Source organism: Budorcas taxicolor, chromosome 6, assembly GCF_023091745.1.
Source record: "Budorcas taxicolor isolate Tak-1 chromosome 6, Takin1.1, whole genome shotgun sequence".
NCBI lineage: Eukaryota > Metazoa > Chordata > Mammalia > Artiodactyla > Bovidae > Budorcas > Budorcas taxicolor.
This window is the reverse complement of record NC_068915.1, coordinates 66881534-66903657: the sequence shown is the minus strand read 5'-3', so window position 1 is coordinate 66903657 and position 22124 is coordinate 66881534. Positions and strand designations below refer to the sequence as shown.

At 40.1% G+C, this 22124-nt stretch overlaps 1 protein-coding gene across 1 annotated transcript in view; it reads left to right on the top strand.

Annotated features, from left to right (window-relative positions):
• CORIN (corin, serine peptidase) overlaps positions 1 to 22124 on the top strand; it is a 304969-nt gene that overhangs the window by 53730 nt on the left and 229115 nt on the right. Inside the window, 1 exon segment of the mRNA XM_052642198.1 lies at positions 13041 to 13185. Within this exon segment, the coding sequence (XP_052498158.1) occupies positions 13041 to 13185 (145 nt within the window).

Genomic DNA, 22124 nt, shown 5'->3' with positions numbered 1-22124 from the left:
GTTGTGTGCAGGATACTGTTCCAGGCTGACTGTCAGCTGGTGGAGTCTTAGCATCTGCCTTTTCTCAGGATCATGGATCATGGACCATGGACCATGAGGACCATGATGTGACGATGTAACATCTCCACAGAGTTTAGAGGGAGCTCCTGCGCCTGGTGCAGGCTACATCAGCTGGAGTGACCTTGTGCTCATGGCAGGCTGTTCTCTTGTAACAGTAAGTATGAAGGCCTGTGCAGTTCACCACCTTCCTGTCTAAAGAATCAGGGTGCTCAATGAGCCTCAAACCAAGTACATGGTATTGCCTTTGGATGTCTTGTTCTTAATTGTTTTTAACACTGTAAGCAAATTTTTTGTGTAGGACAGATGGTCACAGAATTCTACCATGATTTTACATACAACCCCATCCATTAAAATGTGCACATTCGTTTTAGTTTAAGAATATTTTCTTATTTTGACTTGACCATATCATAAAGTTGAGAGCTATGAATAGAATTTTACTAAATCCAGATTGACGTATGGATTAGGATAAACTTTGTGTAGTAATATTTGTGCAGCTGAAGTTCAGACTATGTTACTTAACTATCCTGCATTAACCAAGTATACTTAATTTCACAATTGGACTTAATATAATTATTTCTTCATAAAATCTATAATATAGCATCACATTATAAAGGTAGAATTACCCTTTACATTTTAAAATATTCTGTTGAAGAGAAACAGTTTACATACAACTTCAAGTTTGTCTCTTTGTAATTTAAACATGTCCTATTTGAAATAAAGATATTAGCATATCTCTTATATTTGATGCTATACCTTAAAAGTAGTAAGCTGATGTTAGTCTCTTTGTGGATGGTATCATTTGGTGAATATTATAAATTCTCGAGCTCTTGTAGGCCAAAATGGCATATGTTTAGCAAAACTTTGGAATTTTTCTTCTTGTTGTTAATTGTTGTTGATGTTATTAAATATAAACTTGAACCTCTTTTCTGTTTCAATCTTTGCTATTGAAAATGATTTTTCTTGCACTGTCTTAAAGCATACAACATCTTTGGGAACTGATGATCAAGGCCAATACTTACATGTCATTCTCAGGGCAAAACATTTGAAGCTATGGAAGTTGTAGAAGATTTCACATTTTCTGGAATTCCATTTCATTCTCTGGCAGTATTTTAGAAATTCTTTATAATTTGCTTATTTTCTTATCATTTTCCATGTCTGCAAAAGGTGGAGAATAGTAAACTTCTGTAAAGATTCCACATAATCAAGGCTTTATTAGATAATTAGGTTAAAGTTTTAAAAATAACTTTGAAATGTGAGCTCTAGAAATAATACCACAGAGAGGCCGTTTCTAAGACGTAGCTCTCATTGTCCAACTGCCGTGAGTGGTCATCCTCTGTTAGGCTGTGTCTGACTTGCAAGGAGGGCAGAAGCATGGAGACTCAAGAAGTCTGTTGCTTACCCTGCAATGGCTACATTATGAGATCTGGTCCTGAGTAGGTTTGGGATCACCTGAGGTCAGCTCTGTGTGGCTCAGTGGGGGAAACCTCAGTCTGTCTTTGTAGACAGATCTGGAGAGTAGATAGCGTGTTCCAGGAAGCTCCGAAAGCAGTGTTCTAGAATTCAAGCCAAATTAAGAACCATGGATCTCTAGTCACCTTCAGAATTTCAGAAAAGGGAATCAGTTTAGAACTGCCTTTTTCGTTGATTAGCTTGAATTATTTTAATTAAATTACTCACAAAGATCCTCACATTCCTCTTCTGTAAATGGGTATGGTGATAGCACCCACTCAGTAGAGCTGTCTTGAGTATTTCTGTATCTGACACATTTAGAGGAATGCCTGGCTCACAGGAAAAGGTCAATGGGTTTCTGGCTATACTATTACTATTATAATGACTGTAATAATTATTCACACATGGAGCAGCAGCATTCAATTCCTTGTATTTTTAAGACTCTTCTGACAATGGGAGGGTGTAGTAGAAGAGTTTATCCATTATTTTTGATATTTTTATGAAGTGTGTGCTACAAGCCAGGCCCTTTAAAAATACTGGGGCTACAATGAGAAGCAAAACCCAGCTTGGTCCCTGACCTCATAGAGTCTACAGTCTAGCAGGAATAATCAACATAATCTAATATTCAAACAAATATATGTAAATGATAACTGGGATATAGGACAGAAAGACCAGAACAAGCATGGGTCATGAGTTGATGTGTAAGGGTGACTGCTGAGTGACTCCCAAAGGTTGGGGATGGAGGGAGGCCAGTCCAGGCAAAGAGTGATAATGGGGAACTGAGAGGACCTAGGTGGCTGATGTGGAGAGAAGGGGATGGGCTTGAGAAGTGTAAAGTCATGAACTGCTGTAATTAACCTGGTGTAGGCAGGGCACACCTAGAGAGTCTCCAGATCCTGCTACTCCAAGTATGGTCCTCACACCACCCTCATCAGCATCCTCTGGGAGCTGGTAAGAAATGCAGAATCTCAAGCCCCACCCCACCACCTCCAAAGCTACTGGGTCAGACTCTCTGCATGTGATTCATGTGCACACTGAAGTCGGAGAAGCACTGTCTTCTAGAACATGTTAGGAAAACTGGTTTTTGTCTTTCAAGTCTCTGGAGGGTTTTATGTAGGCAGGTGATACATCCACATGAGCATTTTGAAAAGACCTCTTGGGTCAGTGTGGCATTTTGAAGGAGAAAGGTGAGGATGTGGGGAAAGAAGGTAGGACCAACCTTATTTTGTATGGTTTGCTGTCTACTAATCCCTATTTAAAAACATTTTGGCTGTCACACTTTACTTAGTAAATTACAGATTAGCAATTTTTAATTACAAATCACTAAATTGTAAATTTTTCTTCTGAACTTATCCTGATTGATGACATAAGTGCTGTGCTTAGTCGCTCAGTCATGTCTGACTCTTTGTGACCCCATGAACTGTAGCCCGCCAGACTCCTCTGTTCATGGGGATTCTCCAGGCAAGAATACTGGAGTGGGTTGCCATGCCCTCCTCCAGGGGATCTTCCCAACCCAGGGATGAAACCCAGGTCTTCAACATTGCTTGTGGATTCTTTACCTTCTAAGCCACCAGGGAAGCCCAAGAATACTGGAGTGGGTAGCTTGTCTTTTTCCAGCCAACAGGAAAGAGGAAAGGCAATACGCCTGTCTCAGAAAATACTTCCTGGAAGTCACATTGACCATTTTGAAATTCATCTCATGGTCCAGAGCTTGACCAGATGGCCTCACACAACTCTAGAAGAGACTGGGAAATGGTGTCTTTATTCTAAATGTAGGGTTCTGTTTCTAAGATCAAAGGAAAGAATAGATGCTGGGAGTCAGTTAGTCTCTTTTTCATACCAGAAACTCAGATGAGGCAGAAAGAGATTGCTTCTGTCTGGGTAGTCAAGGAAGGCTTCCTGAATGAGATGGAGTTTGAGTTACTCCTTTAAGGATTGGGATTTGTGTAGATTGATGTGGGGGAAATAGTCTGGAACCATGATTTTGAAACTGTGTGCTGAAGTACCCTATGACACTGCAGTGATTCATAGAGGCTGCTGGTAATTTTCAATTTTTGAGGGAAATCTAGTGATATTTGACATTTGTTGGTTACCAAATGAAATACTAGCTTGACATAGTTCACATTTTCAACGTGGGATTGTGCTCTATTCCTTTTGAGGTCATTCTATCTTCATAAATCTGGGTTCTTGGTGGTTGCTGTGTAGAAAGTTGTACCAGGCAAGAATCTACTTGGAACAGGCAATGTGTGGAGGTGTTTTTCAATCTGATTCTGAGGTTAAAGTGTTGAGCAGTGCTCAACAGATGCATACATCCCAAGATGGTAAGTAATCGTGGTTAAGGATGGCATGAAAATATCTAAAGCTTTTAACTTGTATGTAGTAGTTTTTCAAATGTTTACCAAATTTTTAGGATATAAGTACTTACAAAATTGTTGGATGAAGCTACTTAATAAATGGAACCATTAGGCACTTCTTTTGGCCTAGGTCCACTGAAAATAATACCTAGACACTGATGGTACCATGAACCTAGAATGTCTGGGGATTGCTGATGTGTGGGGTTAACAGAGTTACAAGCCTACTTCTTTCTTAACATAGGTGGTGTTGAAAAATATTTTTCTATAATAAAATCCATGATAATTTACTTTTTAAAACAACATTTTCTGACTTCAAAGTTGATGATAGGAAATTTGAGTATGGAGTAGTACTAATAAATAGTCCTAGTAAAAACTGATGTTATAAATTTTAGTATATTTTCCCTGAAAGGAAATATTTTTATTATTTTATCAAATATATTCTCTCCCCTAAAGTGTTTTTGGATGATTTAAGAATAGCCCTTATGAGGCATATATCATTTTTTAAAAAAGGATTATTTACATAGTTATGTACAGAGAATTTTTGTTTAGGTGGTTGAGTTCAGTTATTTATTCAATGGGTATTAATCTATTCCTGACTTGTGTTCTAGATACTGGGCATACACTAATGAGAAGGGGCAATATTTGCTTACATAGAGAGAGATACAACTGAGTATTGTTTATGCTATTATTTGAGGCTTTTCCAGTGGCTCAGTGGGAAAAGAATCCGCCTGCAATGCAGGAGACACAGGAGATGCGGGTTCAATCCTGGGTCAGGAAGATCCCCTGGAGAAGGAAATGGTAAACCACTCCAGTATTCTTGCCTGAAAAATCCCATGGACAGAGGAGCCTGGCAGGCTACAGTCCAAATCGTAGCAAAGAGTCGGACATGACTGAGTGACTAAGCACGTTAAGCACATTGTATGCTATTATTTTTGCCTGTTTTTGCAGAAGCAGGAATAAATTTGTAGTTTCTCTTTTATAATCTCCTGAGTATCTGTTGGTCCTTAGAGTTTATAATGCATGTTGCAGTCCTATTTAAGTTTGAACATCCCTGAAACTTAGTGCTTTCCTTTCTTCTTCAAGTGTAATGCATTAAAAGTCTGGATAATTTTTTTTTAAGATTATCTTTGAATGTTTTTATGAAATAACCATGTATTACAGCAATAATTATGCAGTTTCTTTTTTTATTGCCAATTTGCCACCAGTACAATTATATCGGGTTTTACTAAGGGCCCTAGTAAGAGATAATGTGATTTTCTTAAAAGAATTTATAATTTGATTTGGCTATCATATTAAGATTTATAACAATTAAAATAGCCATGGATGCAGGGATACACTGATACTCTGTATCAGGAGTTGGCAAACTTTGTCTGTAAAGGGCCTGATAGTAAATATTTTTGGCCTTGTGGGCCACATGGCTCTGTTGCAACCACTCAGTGCTGTTGCTGTAGCAGGAAAGCAGCTGTAACAGTATACACATGCATGAACAGGGCTGTATGCTAATAAAACTTTATGGTAAAAACAGGCAGTGTTGACGCAATTCCCATTTGATGGTTTTTATTTTCTCCATTTGGTGGGAATTGGGATGGATCCTTTTCTGAAAGTGAGGGCAGAAGGCAGAAGAGTAGGGAAAGATAGTCTGAGGAGAATAGAGAAGACTTTAAACTAGCAATCAGTCAGTCCTGTTGAGTAACTTTTTACAGCCACACATTCAGTTGTCAGGTGTAGATATATAGAGAAGATTGTTGAATTCATCTCATGTTGACCTTTATAAGATGAGGGAGAAGAAAATCCAGAGGGGGCAAAGTGGTTCAGGGCATTAGCAAGAGTATCATTGAAATAACGATCCAAAGATTTTAAAGAAGGTATGTAGGGAAATGAAGAAAGGAGAAAGTTGATAGAGTTGATAGAGTGGCAGAAGAGAGAGGATCAATGGACAAAGTCCTGCAAGTGTCAGAGAATGGCTGTTGTGATGAATGGATAAAGAAGATGTGATATCTGTCTCTCAATATGCACACACAATGGAATATTACTCAGACATAAAGAATGAAGTAATGCCATATGTAGCAAACATATGGACCTAGAAATTATCATACTAAGTATGATAAGTAAGCCAAAGACAAATATCATGATATTGCTCCTAAGTAGAAGCTAAAAAAATACAAATGAACTATTTAGAAAACGGAAATAAACTCACAGACATAGAATACAAGCTTATGGTTACCAAAGGGGAAGGGAGGGGGTAGGGATAAATTAGGAGTTTGGAATTAACATAGCCAAACTACTTTATATGAAATAGATAACCAACAGCTAGGTCCTTGTTGGTTATCTATTTTATAGATAATACGGGGATTGATACTCAATATTTAGTAATAATGATAAGGGAAAAGAATCTGAAAAAGAATATGTATGTGTGTATATACACACAATTAACTGAGTCACTGTGCTATACACATGAAACTTACACATTATAGGCAAACTATAGGCTTTAAAAAAGAGACAGAATGGCTGTTGTGAAAATAGTTTAATCAGTATGCCAAGAGGCAAGCATAACAGAATTAAAAATGTAAAAGAGATGAATGAGAAGATATCCCAATGGAGCCAGAGACTCAAGGAGATATTCTAGTTAGGTAGATTATATTCAGCATATGTAAGCCAGCATGATACCTTTTAAAATAAATGTAGTCTTTAAGACATAAGAAACGAATCTTTACCAACAAGATTAGTAAAACATAAGAACTACAATGCAAAAGAATGCTCAAACTACCACACAATTGCACTCATCTCACACACTAGTAAGTAATGCTCAAAATTCTCCAAGCCATGCTTCAGCAATACGTGAACCGTGAACTCCCTGATGTTCAAGCTGGTTTTAGAAAAGGCAGAGGAACCAGAGATCAAATTGCCAACATCTGCTGGATCATGGAAAAAGCAAGAGAGTTCCAGAAAAACATCTATTTCTGCTTTATTGACTATGCCAAAACCTTTGACTGTGTAGATCACAATAAACTGTGGAAAATTTTGAAAGAGATGGGAATACCAGACCACCTGACCTGCCTCTTGAGAAACCTGTATGCAGGTCAGGAAGCAACAGTTAGAACTGGACATGGAACAACAGACTGGTTCCAAATAGGAAAAGGAGTATGTCAAGGCTGTATATTGTCACCCTGCTTATTTAACTTCTATGCAGAGTACATCATGAGAAACGCTGGACTGGAGGGAGCACAAGCTGGAATCAAGATTGCCAGGAGAAATATCAATAACCTCAGATATGCAGATGACACTACCCTTATGGCAGAAAATGAAGAGGAACTAAAAAGCCTCTTGATGAAAGTGAAAAGTGGAGAGTGAAAAATTTGGCTTAGATTTCAACATTCAGAAAATGAAGATCATGGCATCTGGTCCCATCACTTCATGGGAAATAGATGGGGAATCAGTGGAAACAGTGTCAGACTTTATTTTGGGGGGCTCCAAATTCACTGCAGATGGTGACTGCAGCCATGAAATTAAAAGACGCTTACTCCTTGGAAGAAAAGTTATGAGCAACCTCGATAGTATATTCAAAAGCAGAGACATTACTTTGCCGACTAAGGTCCGTCTAGTCAAGGCTATGGTTTTTCCAGTGGTCATGTATGGATGTGAGAGTTGCACTGTGAGGAAAGGTGAGCACCGAAGAATTGATGCTTTTGAACTGTGGTGTTGGAGAAGACTCTAGAGAGTCCCTTGGACTGCAAGGAGAGCCAACCAGTCCATTCTGAAGGAGATCAGCCCTGGGATTTCTTTGGAAGGAATGATGCTAAAGCTGAAACTCTGGTACTTTGGCCACCTCATGGGAAGAGTTGACTCATTGGAAAAGACCCTGATTCTGGGAGGGATTGGAGGCAGGAGGAGAAGGGGACGACGGAGGATGAGATGGCTGGATGGCATCACTGACTCGATGGATGTAAGTCTGAATGAACTCTGAGAGTTGGTTATGAACAGGGAGGCCTGGCGTGCTGCGATTCATGGGATCACAAAGAGTTGGACACGACTGAGTGACTGAACTAATCTGAAGAACTACATATTTGAAATATGTGTGGGTCAGCCAGTTGCACTGTTCCCTGCTCGCACTGTTGGAATGCTTGGCTTACAGTTTCAAGTATGTGGAGGGTAGATTCTCGAAGAGGGTACCTTCTGCAGAGAGGGCTGTTGAGTCCACCTAAATAAAACTTAGGAATTGTCTTACTGGTTTAGCTCATCTGGCCTCATTCACCCGACAGTAAAGTCTGAGAGTTGCATTATATTCAGAAGAACCTCAATGGCTTCCCCAGTGGCTCAGATGGTAAAGAATCTGCCTGCAGTGCAGGAGACCTGGGTTTGATCCTTGGGCTGGGAAGATCCCCTGGAGAAGGAAATGGAAGCCCACTCCAGTATTCCTGCCTGGAAAATCCCATGGACAGAGGAGCCCGGTGGGCTACAGTCCAAGAGATCACAAAGAATCAGACACGACTGAGTGACTAACACTCTCACTTTTCAAAGGGCCTCTGACTAATGCAGCATTTACAGTAATAGTCTTAAGTGGCTATGAATGCTAGAGAAAAGTTAAACACTTGAGGAAAGGGCTGATGTTTCCTCTAAGTATTTCTTAGTTCTAGATTTTTTCTAAGTATTTCTTCCTCTTCCCCCCTGCATAAAAGGAATCAATTTCCTAGTCACTGGAGAAAGCATTTGCACTAATCATGAATATGGTTTCTGGAGATCAAGCACTTGTTGATATACTTATATAAGACAATAAAATGAGCCACTGGCACTTTCCTACTGATTTTCACTTATGAATACTAAATGGGATGTATTTGGCCATAGGATTTCAGATAGCACTGAGGCCACTGTACATTTGCCACCCAAGAAGATCATTCCTACACTGCTCTTGTGACCTCCTTAACAAAGAAATCTTTTCCATTGTTGTGGAAGCCAAAGAAAGTTCATAACTCCTTACCTCTCTGGGTGTATTTTATCACTCTTTTAAATTATAACAGGACTTTTCAGTGATACTTTTCTGAGAATCATGGCTAGTTCAAGTGCTGGTTCTTTACAATGTCTTAAGTGATCTTCTAGCAAGAAATTGTATTCCTGTCTTTTCAATTCCTGTAAGCCTCACAGTGCTGATCATTTGCTATCTCAAAATGTAGTTATTTATGTCCATATCTTACCTCTCCTACATGACTGTGAGCTTTGGAGGAACAGTTGTTCTTAGATTATTGTTAAATTCATCACTGTGCTTATTATAATTAGTAGATGTATCAATAACCACTTCTTGAGTAAATGAAGCAAAGAAGTCAGTTCTACTATGGTCTCTGAGCTATAGTTCCACACTGGTTTTTTTACAGGTAAATGTTATGTCCAAGCCTCAAAGGATACTGCCCATCACTGTTATAATCAGTGTGTTATAAAGATATTATATTGCATCATTCTGTTAATTCTCATTGAGTGAAATCTGAAACTGGCCCCCATATATGGAGGACAAGGAGAGACTGAAGAAAGAGGTAGACTGCTGGGATCCAGCCCCGGTGGATCCAGGGTATCCGAAGTGGGGACTGCGTCGGTGAGGAGAGATTTATTTATTTAGAGATATAAAGAGAGATTAGGAAAAAATAGTGCAGTGGAGAAAATAGAGGAGAAAAGAGGCTGAAATTCCTTGGTTTACACAGGAAGCCGATAAAGCCCCAAGACAAGGGACTTGCACTGTCTACATAGGCCGCAGGCGCCCTCTTGGTCTCCTGAGGGAGTGAAGACGCAGAGCGCCTTCCCGTTCAGGTCTTAGGAGCCCAGGCAAATGAGTAGACATGGCGAGCCTCTGTACTCCAGACGGGAATTAGCCTGAAAAGGAGAGAAAGAAAAGACACGAGGGAAACCAGTCTTTCCAGGAACTGGTCTATCTCTTTATTTTTCAGGAAAGCTTTTATACTTGAAGTTGTACATAGAGATAAATGGGAAATACAAAGTCATGCGGGGTCAGCAGTCCTGACCCTTATCGATACCAGGCACTTCTTTATGCATGCATACAAAGTTCTTAGGTCATTTTACATCATCTTCTGGCCAGGGGGCCTGCTAACATTTTATGACCCTTTCTTTCCGATAATGGTCAGTCAGCCAGAAAACTTATTTTTTCCAAGGGTGATTTTTCTTAAACCAGGCACCACCCTCAGAAGGCGCCAGATAAAGTTGCATTCCTACAGGGCAAAGGTTCAGTGGGCTATAATCAAGAAAAGAATTTACTAGCCTAAGGTCTAACGTGATTAACATCAAAGGTTATTACTTATTTTTCCCATATGCCAGTTATATCAATTAACGTATATAAGGGACAAGGGATATGGAGACTTAGCAGCAAATATTGGCTCAACAAAGAAACCCTCCACCGGTATATTTCTAACAATCCACTAATACTACACTAACAATTTCTAACTTCTCAAAAGACTCTGTATTTAAAAAGTTTAGAGCTTCTCGTGCCTCTCACGGTTGGGAGGCTGTGAACAATCACATGTGTGGTTGTAAGAGGCCAGATAAACTTGTCAGGCAGGCTAGAGAGCCATCAGAGGAGTTTTGGGACTGAAACACTCTTGTTATGCCCAGGAGACTTATTAACTGGAGCTCTAAGTTAACTCTTTTCAGAGAAAGGTGGTTAGGGATAGCCCCCTGTTAAGTCAGAAGAGTTGGTGAAAGGCATAATGGAATAAGGCAGACAGACTCTATTTTTGGGGTGGATGCTCAAGAACGTCCAGGGGGGTTCCCTCGAGGCCTGATCTCGCCTTTGCCTGTCAGGCCTGTTCCTCATGACCTTTGCCATGGAAGGGATTCCCCATGCTGGCTCCCAGCAGTAGATCATTCCAGATTGCTAGGTGGCAGTTTTAATAACCAAGGTAACTTACTTGCAAGGTTTGTCTTGGGTGACTACAAGGTCATTAGATCTCCACACCTGCCAGAATCATATAATGGGATTCAGTCATGTGTACCATCTGGATGGTCTCAGCAGCACATTGCTTACTCAAGGCTGCATCCTTGAAAACAGCTTTGGCTGTGGGAACAGTGGGTGTAACATACATTCTGAGGACAGAATAGTGGGTGAGGAGCCTCTGATTGCCTGAGTCCAGCTCATGGGTCAATGTGGTGGGTCACATCCTTTTCATGACCTCCTCCAAAATGGTGCCAATTATTTGTATATTAAGTCTGAGGGCTCTCACATTGGTGGGTCGATTAAACCAGGTTCAAAAGGCATGGATCAGTAAAGGTGTTAATCTAGGAAATCAAGCCATTCTCAAGCTAACATCATATGTTCATTCAAGTAATGTCTCCCACAGAGAATTCTTAAAATTATAGACAGTGTCACCACATCAGTATGTTTAGTGAACACTGTTTGAAATATGTGTTAGTGAACAAGAGTTGATTTTGATGTAGGAGGAACAAAGCAGAAATAGAGAATGGCATATGCCTTGCATTGCATCAAAGTTGCCTTTTTATACATGGGAAACTATCAGGTGTTAGTGATATGCCAGAAAAGATCAAGTGTAAGATCATTGGTTAGGACTTCTCAATTGTGATATGGCTTTCTCAAAGGTCATTTGGTTTTAAAAATTAGATACTTCTCACAGGGGAAGAACCAACAAAACCTGGTAATGAATGGCATGGAGGAGATCATGGAAAAGTCTGGAGTCTTGGGATTATAGGAGCAGTGGAATTTGTTTTAGCACATATATGGAAGTCAGGAGAAGAACTAGTTTGAAAGTGAAAAAATGAAAGTGAAAGTTACTCAGTTGTGTCCGACTCTTTGTGACCCCATGGACTATACAGTCCACGTAATTCTCCAGGCCAGAATACTGGAGTAGGTAGCTTTTCCCTTCTCCAGGGGATCTTCCCAACCCAGGGATTGAATCCAGGTCTCCTGCATTGCAGGTGGATTCTTTACCAGTTGAGCCACAGGGTAGGGATAAAGAAGGAAATAAGTTTGGTTGTGGACATGCTGAGAAGAGATGACACTATGCATTAGGCATGAGAAATTTATGATCTAACTTGAAAGGAAGTTCAGGACTCAAGAGATTCAAGAGCTGGGTACACCAAGGCTATAGTTCAAGGTCTGAAACTGTCAGAAATGGCATGGAGAGTCAGAAGTCTGAAAGAGAACCATAAGAAACATTTTAATTAATGGGATCAGAAGTGTTGCTCATTGTGACTCAAATCACTTTTAAGTCCATCTCTGTTGAGCAAGTTACTGCACTAAGCCAGTTGCAATACATGAATTTCCAGACATTGTTACTGACAAGAGATTGAGCTAGCAAAATTTAAAGTTTGAAGATAAGAATTCCAACTTGAATCATCACTTTTGTACCTCATCATTCTCTGATGGGCTGAAGGGGCAGTGTGGACAACAGAGAGATTGTCAGTGGCCAGCAGAACAGGCTCTCTTTCATTACTCAGCCTGCCACTTAATAAGTAGTAAGTAATATTCAATCTTGATGAATTATTAATGGTTAAAAGCTTATTTTATCCAGACTCATTCACATTTGGGTTAGGACTAATGAGACAAACAAGAATGAAATCTGGATGATGCCCTGTCCACCCTACTCACCAGTATTTAATCTCTGCATTAGGCAGTTTGCTTAGAGCTCTAGGTCAAGGTGAGTTCTACTGTGGAATAATACCAAATTAGCAGATAAGTTTAAACAAAATTAAGATGGAATATGGTTATAAGTCCATATACTCCTGAAAAACATTTCAGAAATAGATGGTTTGCTCTGCCCAGAATATGGTTTGTACAATCATTTGTTTATTTATTAGTGGGATTTGGTGACTAAACTCATTTCATGCTATGTAGTACACAGGAAAATTTAAGCATGATACTGCTGTGGCTCAAATGGTAAAGCATCTGCCTACAATGCGGGAGACTCGAGTTCGAGCCCTGGGTTGGGAAGTTCCCCTGGAGAAGGAAATGGCAACCCACTCCAGTATTCTTGCCTGGAAAATCCCATGGACGGAGGAGCCCGGTAGGCTACAGTCCATTGGGTTGCAAAGAGTTGGACACTAATGAGTGACTTCACTTCACTTCACTTCTGCTCTAAATGGACTGCTGTCCTCTAAAATGTCATACTGTGTATTGAATTGGTTTGCAATATTAAAACCATGTTTCATTTTCATCTTCTACTTTAGGTCTTGGGAGCTGATGATGATGACATGGGTGATGGCTGCTCTCGGAAGCTGACGACTGTGAATATTCTTCGTTTCCTCTTGCTGGTCCTGATTCCATGTATCTGTGCTCTCATTGTCCTGCTGGTGATCCTGCTCTCCTTTGTTGGTGAGTGATGCCATTATTAAAGAAAAATGAAGTTAAAATTAACATTAGTATGATTCGTAAGAGTGGTTTCTGCTGCTCTGGATGGTGGTTTACTACGGGAGGATCTTTCTGGGCAAGGAGAAATCTGATTGCTTTTGCATTTGTAAAAGACAAAAGACCTGAATACATTATAGGGAACTGATGGTAGAAAGAAATGAAGGCAGGGAGACCAATTTGGTGACTGGCTATCATCTGAGTAAAAGATGGCAAGAGCTTGAATTAAAGCATTTGGTGCACGAAAATCAATGGAAATCAAGACTGCTTAGGATTTTGGCATGAAGGAGAAAGAGGAGTCAAGGTTGACTCTCGGATTTCTAGCTTGGGCAACTAGGTTGGCTTTGGTGCCATCTGTTAACATGGGAAGAAAAGGCAGAGGACTGAGATGCAGGTAGATGGAGGTCAGGCTGGAAGTTCAGTTAGGACATGATAAGCTGGAGATTTTCATGGGACAACTGAATACAGTAGAGCCATAGTTTAAGTGCATTTATCATGAGCAAATTCAACAGTGCAGGCTGGGCCAAGAAATGGAGGACTGTAAGAATTTCTTAACTTCCTAAGAAAATTTCAAGGTAAATTGTGAGTCTGTGTGATTTTTTGGCTTCTGTACACTTCAGAATTTAACTCTCATCCTGCTGTTACTGGTTGGAAGCTGGAACCATCAGGAAGGGAAGCTGAGAAGGGAGCCTAGCCTGCCTGTATTTGTGAAGGTGGGAGTCTCAGCGGAAGTAGCAGGGGTAGATGAACTGTGAGGAGAAAGTGCACTGATTCAAAGCTGAGGACAAAGCCTTGGAGGATGCTGGTGTTCAGGGGAGATGAGAAAAGAGGAAGGATCAAGAGGTACCAGAGTTGTTGGACAAGAAGGAAAGGATCCCAGAGATGCTGGGTTTCATAGAAGCCTAGGGCAGAGATGTTCAGAGGTCACAGGGTGACAAGTAAGAAGAGGGCAGGAAAACCGCAGGTTTTCGGTTGGAGTTTCTGTCGCCCTGCCCCATATTGTGCCTGCTGTGGTCTGCGCTGGACTAGAGGCAGGACAAACCCTGAAACTGACCTCTGCCCCTCTCTTCTGCCAGGACTCCCTTCCCTCCAGACTTGGCCTGTTTTTGTTTCCTTTCCTGTGCCTTCCAGTAGTTGCTTTTTTATATTTTGTCCAGAGTTTGTAGTTGTTACATCTGGGAGAATCTGTCTGGTAGGTGCTCCCTTGGTCATACATCTGTCATTTGGAATGCTCTCATTGTCATAACCGGAGAAGGCAACGGTGACCCACTCCAGTACTCTTGCCTGGAAAATCCCATGGGCGGAGGAGCCTGGTAGGCTGCAGTCCATGGGGTCACTAAGAGTTGGACACGACTGAGTGACTTCACTTTCACTTTTCACTTTCACGCATTGGAGAAGGAAATGACACCCCACTCCAGTGTTCTTGCCTGGAGAATCCCAGGGACGGGGGAGCCTGGTAGGCTGCCGTCTATGGGGTCACACAGAGTCGGGCACGACTGAAGCAACTTAGCAGCAGCAGCATTGTCATAACACTGTGTGGAATGGCTCACACACTCTAAAGAATACTTCCTTTCATTCTCAGGGTGAAATGCTAATAGAAGTTTAAAACCCATTTTTAAGTGCTTTAATGCTTAGAGGCCTCTGAGCAGAGGCTGTTCAGTTCAGTCGCTCAGTCATGTCCGACTCTTTGCGGCAGGGTTCTATTATAACAGTGCTTTACTTGGATTTATTGATTTATTTAAACATTTTAATAACTTTATTAAAATATAATTTACATATCATACAATCCACCCATTAAAAGGTGTGTAATTCAGTAATTTTTAATATATTTACAGGTAAGTTCAGTCATCACCATAGTCAATTTTTGAACATTTTCATTGCCTCAAGAAGAAACTTTCTTCTCTCTTAGCTGTCTGTCACCCTTCCATCTTTCTGTGTCCCCTCTGCCCCAGCTCTAAGCAACCATTAATCTACTATATGTTTCCCCTTTCTGGACATTTCATATGACCATGTGTGGTTTTCGTGACTGGCTTCTTTCACCCCACATACTATCTTCAGGGTTCATCCATGTTATTGTATGTATCAGTATTTCAGTCCTATGGCCAAATAATACTCTGCTTTATGACCCAGCAATCCCACTGCTGGGCATACACACCGAGGAAACCAGAATTGAAAGAGACACGTGTACCCCAATGTTCATCGCAGCACTGTTTATAATAGCCAGGACATGGAAACAACCTAGATGTCCATCAGCAGATGAATGGATAAGAAAGCTGTGGTACATATACACAATGGAGTATTACTCAGCCGTTAAAAAGAATTCATTTGAATTAGTTCTGATGAGATGGATGAAACTGGAGCCGATTATACAGAGTGAAGTAAGCCAGAAAGAAAAACACCAATACAGTATACTAACACATATATATGGAATTTAGAAAGATGGCAATGACGACCCTGTATGCAAGACAGGAAAAAAGACACAGCTGTATATAACGGACTTTTGGACTCAGAGGGAGAGGGAGAGGGTGGGATGATTTCGGAGAATGGCATTCTATCATGTATACTATCATGTAAGAATTGAATCGCCAGTCTATGTCTGACGCAGGATACAGCATGCTTGGGGCTGGTGCATGGGGATGACCCAGAGAGTTGTTATGGGGAGGGAGGTGGGAGGGGGGTTCATGTTTGGGAACACATGTAAGAATTAAAGATTTTAAAATTAAAAAAAAAAATAAATAAAATAAAATTAAAAAAAAAAGAAAAGTAAAAAAATAAAAAATCTATCAATTGATGGACATGTTAGTTGTTTTCACCTTTTGACTATTATGAATAATGTTGCTCTGAACCTTCATGTACATAAAACAAGTTTTTATGTGTACATGTTTTCATTTCTCTTGGGCTTATCCCTAGGGGTACAATTTTTAAAAAATCACCTTATGAAATTAGGAAACTGACCAATTTGCAACCATTTCTTGGTACTATTCTAAGGTACATTTTTAAAGGTAACCTTTAGAAAGTGAGTGTTTTCTGGCACTGTCTTCAAAAGCATTCTTTTCATATGTTCTGAACCAGATGATTTCATATAGATACATTAAGTAATCTCTGCCCAGATAAACATTTCCTGTTTTATAACTGAGATGTTTACTGTTGTAGTGAGCAATAAAATAATTTTATATCTCTGTTTTAAAAAACCTCACTAGATTCTTCTTGCTTTTAAGAATGTTCTGTTTGATTTGAGTTTATAATTTGTGCTCTTTCAAAGCTTTGCAGTTATTTCTGGGTCTCTAAGAGATGCTGGAATGCCATGTACGAATAGCAGGAGCTTTGGCTTCAAAAGGTGAAGAGATGATAGTGAGAGGATTTTTGACTAGGAAAAGATAGTAAAAGCCTTATGCTAACAAACACAGATGCATTGTGCCTCTCTCATTTTCTGTTTGGGCTTCTGGCATGCATAAAATCAAGATGGCAAAGAGATTTCTGAAATAAGAGAGTCAGACTTCCTGAATAATTATTTCTGCAGCAGGCTATGGAAAAGAGCAATAGCAAACTGTTTCTCTCCTCAACCCTTAAACTGAAGTTGGAGCTACAAAGGTTTTGTTCAGTTTAATTTATTATAGTTTAGACTAGAAAAGTTCAGTTTTCATTCCAATCCCAAAGAAAGGGAATGCCAAAGAATGCTCAAACTACTACACAATTGCACTCATCTCACACAATAGTAAAGTAATGCTCAAAATTGTCCAAGCCAGGCTTCAACAATATGTAAACTGTGAACTTCCAGATGTTCAAGCTGGTTTTAGAAAAGGCAGAGGAACCAGAGATCAAATTGGCAACATCTGCTGGATCATCAAAAAAGAAAGAGAGTTCCAAAATATATCTATTTCTGCTTTATTGACTATGCCAAAATCTTAGACTGTATGGATCACAATAAACTGTGGAAAATTCTGAAAGAGATGGGAATACTAGAACATCTGACCTGCCTCTTGAGAAACCTGTATGCAGGTCAGGAAGCAACAGTTAGAACTAGACATGGAACAGCAGACTGGTTCCAAATAGGAAAAGGAGTACGTCAAGGCTGTATATTGTCACCCTGCTTATTTAACTTCTATGCAGAGTACATCATGAGAAACGCTGGACTGGAGGAAGCACAAGCTGGAATCAAGATTGCCAGGAGAAATATCAATAACCTCAGATATTCAGATGACACCACCCTTATGGCACAAAATGAAGAGGAACTAAAGAGCCTCTTGATATGGTAAAAGAGGAGAGTGAAAAACTTGGCCTAAAGCTCAACATTCAGAAAACTAAGATCATGGCATCTGGTCCCGTCACTTCATGGCCAGTAGACGGGTAAACAATGAAAACAGTGGCTGACTTTATTTTCCTGGGCTCCAAAATTACTGCAGATGGTGACTACAGCCGTGAAATTAAAAGATGCTTGCTCCTTGGAAGAAAAGCTATGAACCAGCCTAGACAGTGTATTAAAAAGCTGAGACATTACTTTGCCAAAAAAGGTCTGTTTAATTAAAGCTATGGTTTTTCCAGTAGTCATGTATAGATGTGAGAGTTGGACCATAAAGAAGGATGAGCACCAAAGAATGATGCTTTTGAAATGTGGTATTAGAGAAGACGCTTGAGAGTCCCTTGGACTGCAAGGAGACCAAACCAGTCCATCCTAAAGGAAATCTATCCTGAATATTCACTGGAACGACCGATGCTGAAGCTGAAACTCCAATACTTTGGTCACCTGATGCAAAGAGTCAACTCATTAGAAAAGACCCTGATGCTGGGAAAAATTAACAGCAGGAGAAGGGGACGACAGAGGATGAGATAGTTGGATGGCATCACTGACTCAGTGGACATGAGTTTGAGCAAGCTCTGGGAGATGGTGATGGACAGGGAAGCCTGGTGTGCTGTAGTCCATGGGGTGGCAAAGAGTCAGACATGACTGTGTGACTGAACAACACTCAAAAATTGGCCAAAATTGTTCTTATCTCATTTTAACTCTAAAAGAACTGGAGTCTGTGTATTATGGCCATCATTTTAGTAATCTCATATTCCATAACCCCATAACCCTATGAGAAAGCCATTGCCATAGTATAGTTTAATTGCCAATGAAGTAGCTAGGAAGAAATAAAGTTTATAGACTGCTGGATTTGTGATATGATGCCAAGTTTCACTTGACTCTTCTGCTTAGGCCTGAGAGCTACTTTCATTCCTCTTATAAGAGCTTAAACTGGCAGTGGGCTTTGCTGCCATCACATGACTGCAGGAGTCAGCTTGTGCCATGAGATGCTTTATTAGAGCTTGAACCAATGCCTAACAAATTATTTATCAATAATATAAAAACATTACATATGCAACACTTTAAGTGAAATTATATTGACATGTTGAGCAACATTGAACTAGCATAAAATTGTAGGTATAATCTTATACTGTTCATTCCTTGAACAGGCATTTATTGAGTGACTGTTAAGTGCAAAGCAGGCTTCCCTGGTAACTCAGCCAGTAAAAAAATTTTCCTGCATTGTGGGTGACCTGGGTTTGACCCCTGGTTTGGAGAGATACTCTGGAGAAGGGTGCCTGCTCCAATATTGTGGCCTGGAGAATTCCATGGACTATATAGTCCATGGGGTTGCAGAGGTGGACACGTGCACTTTTACTAAGTGCAAAGCGATAACCTATGGGTCTTGGACACAGCCGTGAATCAAGCTTCCTCCATGGGACTCCCAGTTCATTGAGGGAGGGGCACATAGAAAATGATCACATAATTGATTAATTATCACACAGGTAGCTCCTATGTGGGAAGAGACAGTTTTTCTGAGACAGGGTGTGAACCCAGCCTGAGAAGCCTTCGTTGATGGGGGAGCACTTTACCCATGACCTCTACCATGGGGATATCGGAGTAGGGGAGTGGATCTGGGTGGGGCTGTTAAAAGGTCCCTTTGACACTTGTCTGGAGAAAGGGTTGAAGTGGGTAGAGTATGTGACAGGGAGAAGAAATACAGTTATTACAAGAATCCTGCAGACATGGTGCTTTGGAATATGTTCTACACTGATTTTTGCAAAATTTATTCATCTCAATTTATTTCACTAAAATTAAGATCCCAAAAAAACTCTTTAAAATGCTCTTAACTTTTTCTTGCTAACAGCTGAAGACTTGGTTTCAAAGGTTTATCCATTCATCCACATCTAAAACAAACTGTTCTAGCCTTACGCTTATGAAGAATAGCCTAAGGCTACCATCCTAGTTTTCTCAAAACTACAAAAAACCTATGTGGGGCCTATTAACTTTTTAATTTTTGTCACTCAGTGAAGAAGAAAGAAATTATCATGGACATATAGGAAATATAAGTAGTCTGTTTTTCTTTTTTTAATTAATTAATTAATTAATTTTTAATTTTTACTTTACAATACTGTATTGGTTTTGCCATACATTGACCTGAATCCGCCACAGGTGTACATGAGTTCCCAACTCTGAACCCCCCTCCCACCACCCTCCCCATATCATCTCTCTGGGTCATCCCAGTGTACCAGCCCCAAGCATCCCGTATCCTGTATCAAACCTAGACTAGTGATTCATTTCTTACATGATATTATACATGTTTCAATGCCATTCTCCCAAATCATCCCACCCTCTCCCTCTCCCACAGAGTCCAAAAGTCTGTTCTTTACATCTGTGTCTCTTTTGGTGTCTTGCATACAGGGTTATCATACCATCTTTCTAAATTCCATATACATGTGTTAGTATACTGTATTGGTGTTTTTCTTTCTGGCTTACTTCACTCTGTATAATCGGCTCCAGTTTCATCCATCTCATCAGAACTGATTCAAATGTATTCTTTTTAATGGCTGAGTAATACTCTATTGTGTATATGTACCACAGCTTTCTTATCCATTCATCTGCTGATGGACACCGAGGTTGCTTCCATGTCCTGGCTATTATAAACAGTGCTGCAATGAACATTGGGGTACACGTGTCTCTTTCAATTCTGGTTTCCTCGGTGTGTATGCCCAGCAGTGGGATTGCTGGGTCATAAGGCAGTTCTATTTGCAGTTTTTTAAGGAATCTCCACACTGTTCTCCATAGTGGCTGTACTAGTTTGCATTCCCACCAACAGTGTAAGAGAGTTCCCTTTTCTCCACACCCTCTCCAGCATTTATTGCTTGTAGACTTTTGGATTGCAGCCATTCTGACTGGTGTGAAATAGTACCTCATTGTGGTCTTGACTTTCCTCTTCAAAAATTCTAGATGAGCTAGAGATCATTGGATTTAAATATAGTTTTTCTCTTACCAAATTTCTTAGCAGCTGTGGCTTTTACAAGAATTTGGAATCTGAACTTCGTAACGTACAATGTTGTGTTTTGAATATAATTTTAAAAGGGCAAACTTCTCAGATCCTTAGTTTTTTTCCACCAGAACCTTAAGATTTTCTATGCAGTTCTCAAACTTGAGAATATTTTTTCTTTAATTCCTTGGGTCTGAGGTTATGTATAATGTATGATGTTTTGGAAAAGGCAGTCTAAAGTCTTGTATTCAAAGTGTAGTCAGTGGACCAGCAGCATCAGCATCACTTGGGAGTTTGTGTGAAATGCAAAATCTGGAATCCTGGGCCCCTCTCCAGACCTGCCAAATTTCCTTTCAAACAAGCTCCCCAGGTCATTTCTGTGCTTCATCCAGTCCTTAATCCACTGTAATCTGATCTTTTCTTCTTTCCTTCTTTTCATACTACTATATCTGCTCTGCCCCAGGGCCCCAATGTCCTTTCATTGAAAAGCAGCATTTGGAACCTGTGTGTGTTTGAACAAGACTTTGGAGAGCCTCTGTTTTCGCTCTGTGTTTACATCTGCTCACAGTGAGCATGCTCAGTTTTGACTACTCCTTTCTTCTTGAAATGCTCTTCTGCTTTGCCTGGATATTATCATTTCTAATTTTCTTTCTATTTCTGTCTGCTCTTTCTCTGTGTCCTTAAGCTCATCCTTCTCTATGTGCTAAGTCACTTCAGTCATGTCCAAATCTTTGCGACTTGTAGCCCACCAGGCTCCTCTGTCAGTAGGATGCTCCAGGCAAGAATACTGGGTTCTTCCCAACCTAGATGATTGAACCCTCATCTCTTACGTCTCCTGCATTGGCAGGAGGGTTCTTCACCACTAGCACCACCTTTTTGTACCTAGCCAGTAAATTTGGGAGTGTCTACCTTAGCTCTCTTCTCACTTTGCACCTATACTTCTCTAGACAGTATCATGCTCTCCCATGACTTCTTTCATCATTCATGCATTCAACAAGTGTTTATTGAGGCCTACACTGGAGCCAAGCATTCTACTGTGTGCTTGAAATGTGGTCATGCATACTAAACCTTTTTAACTTTGAAGAGGCAGACAAGAAACAGCCAATTTCACTTGAGTGTGTTAGTGATATAAGCAGAGTGTGATCAGGGAAGCACATTTGTGGGGAAGTCTGGTAAGACCTTCTGGAGGAAATGTTTAGATTGCTTTGGATTTAGATTTCTTTCCCCTTGTGTGTTTCATTGCATTTTACACTCAATGTATCCATAATAATTACAGTAACAAAAGTAAACTTATACAATGTCTATTTTTCATTCTCTATTATCTATTATATCAGTCAGGGCAGGCTATGCTATGTTGTGTAACAAAAATAATCATAATATATTAGTGGTTTATCAACACTGAAAGTCAGTTTCTCTTTTGCAGCACATGCTTTACAAGATGGCAGGGGGGCTGTGCTCATTCAGGTCACTCAGGAACTAAACTGATGGACTAGCCGCCATCTTGAACCTTGAGGTTATTGTGCCAGAGAGAAAGAAAAAGAGTCCTAGAGGGTTTTTTTTTTTTTTTAAGTATGTAGTATGGCATCATTAATTATAATCACAATGCAGTACATTAAACCC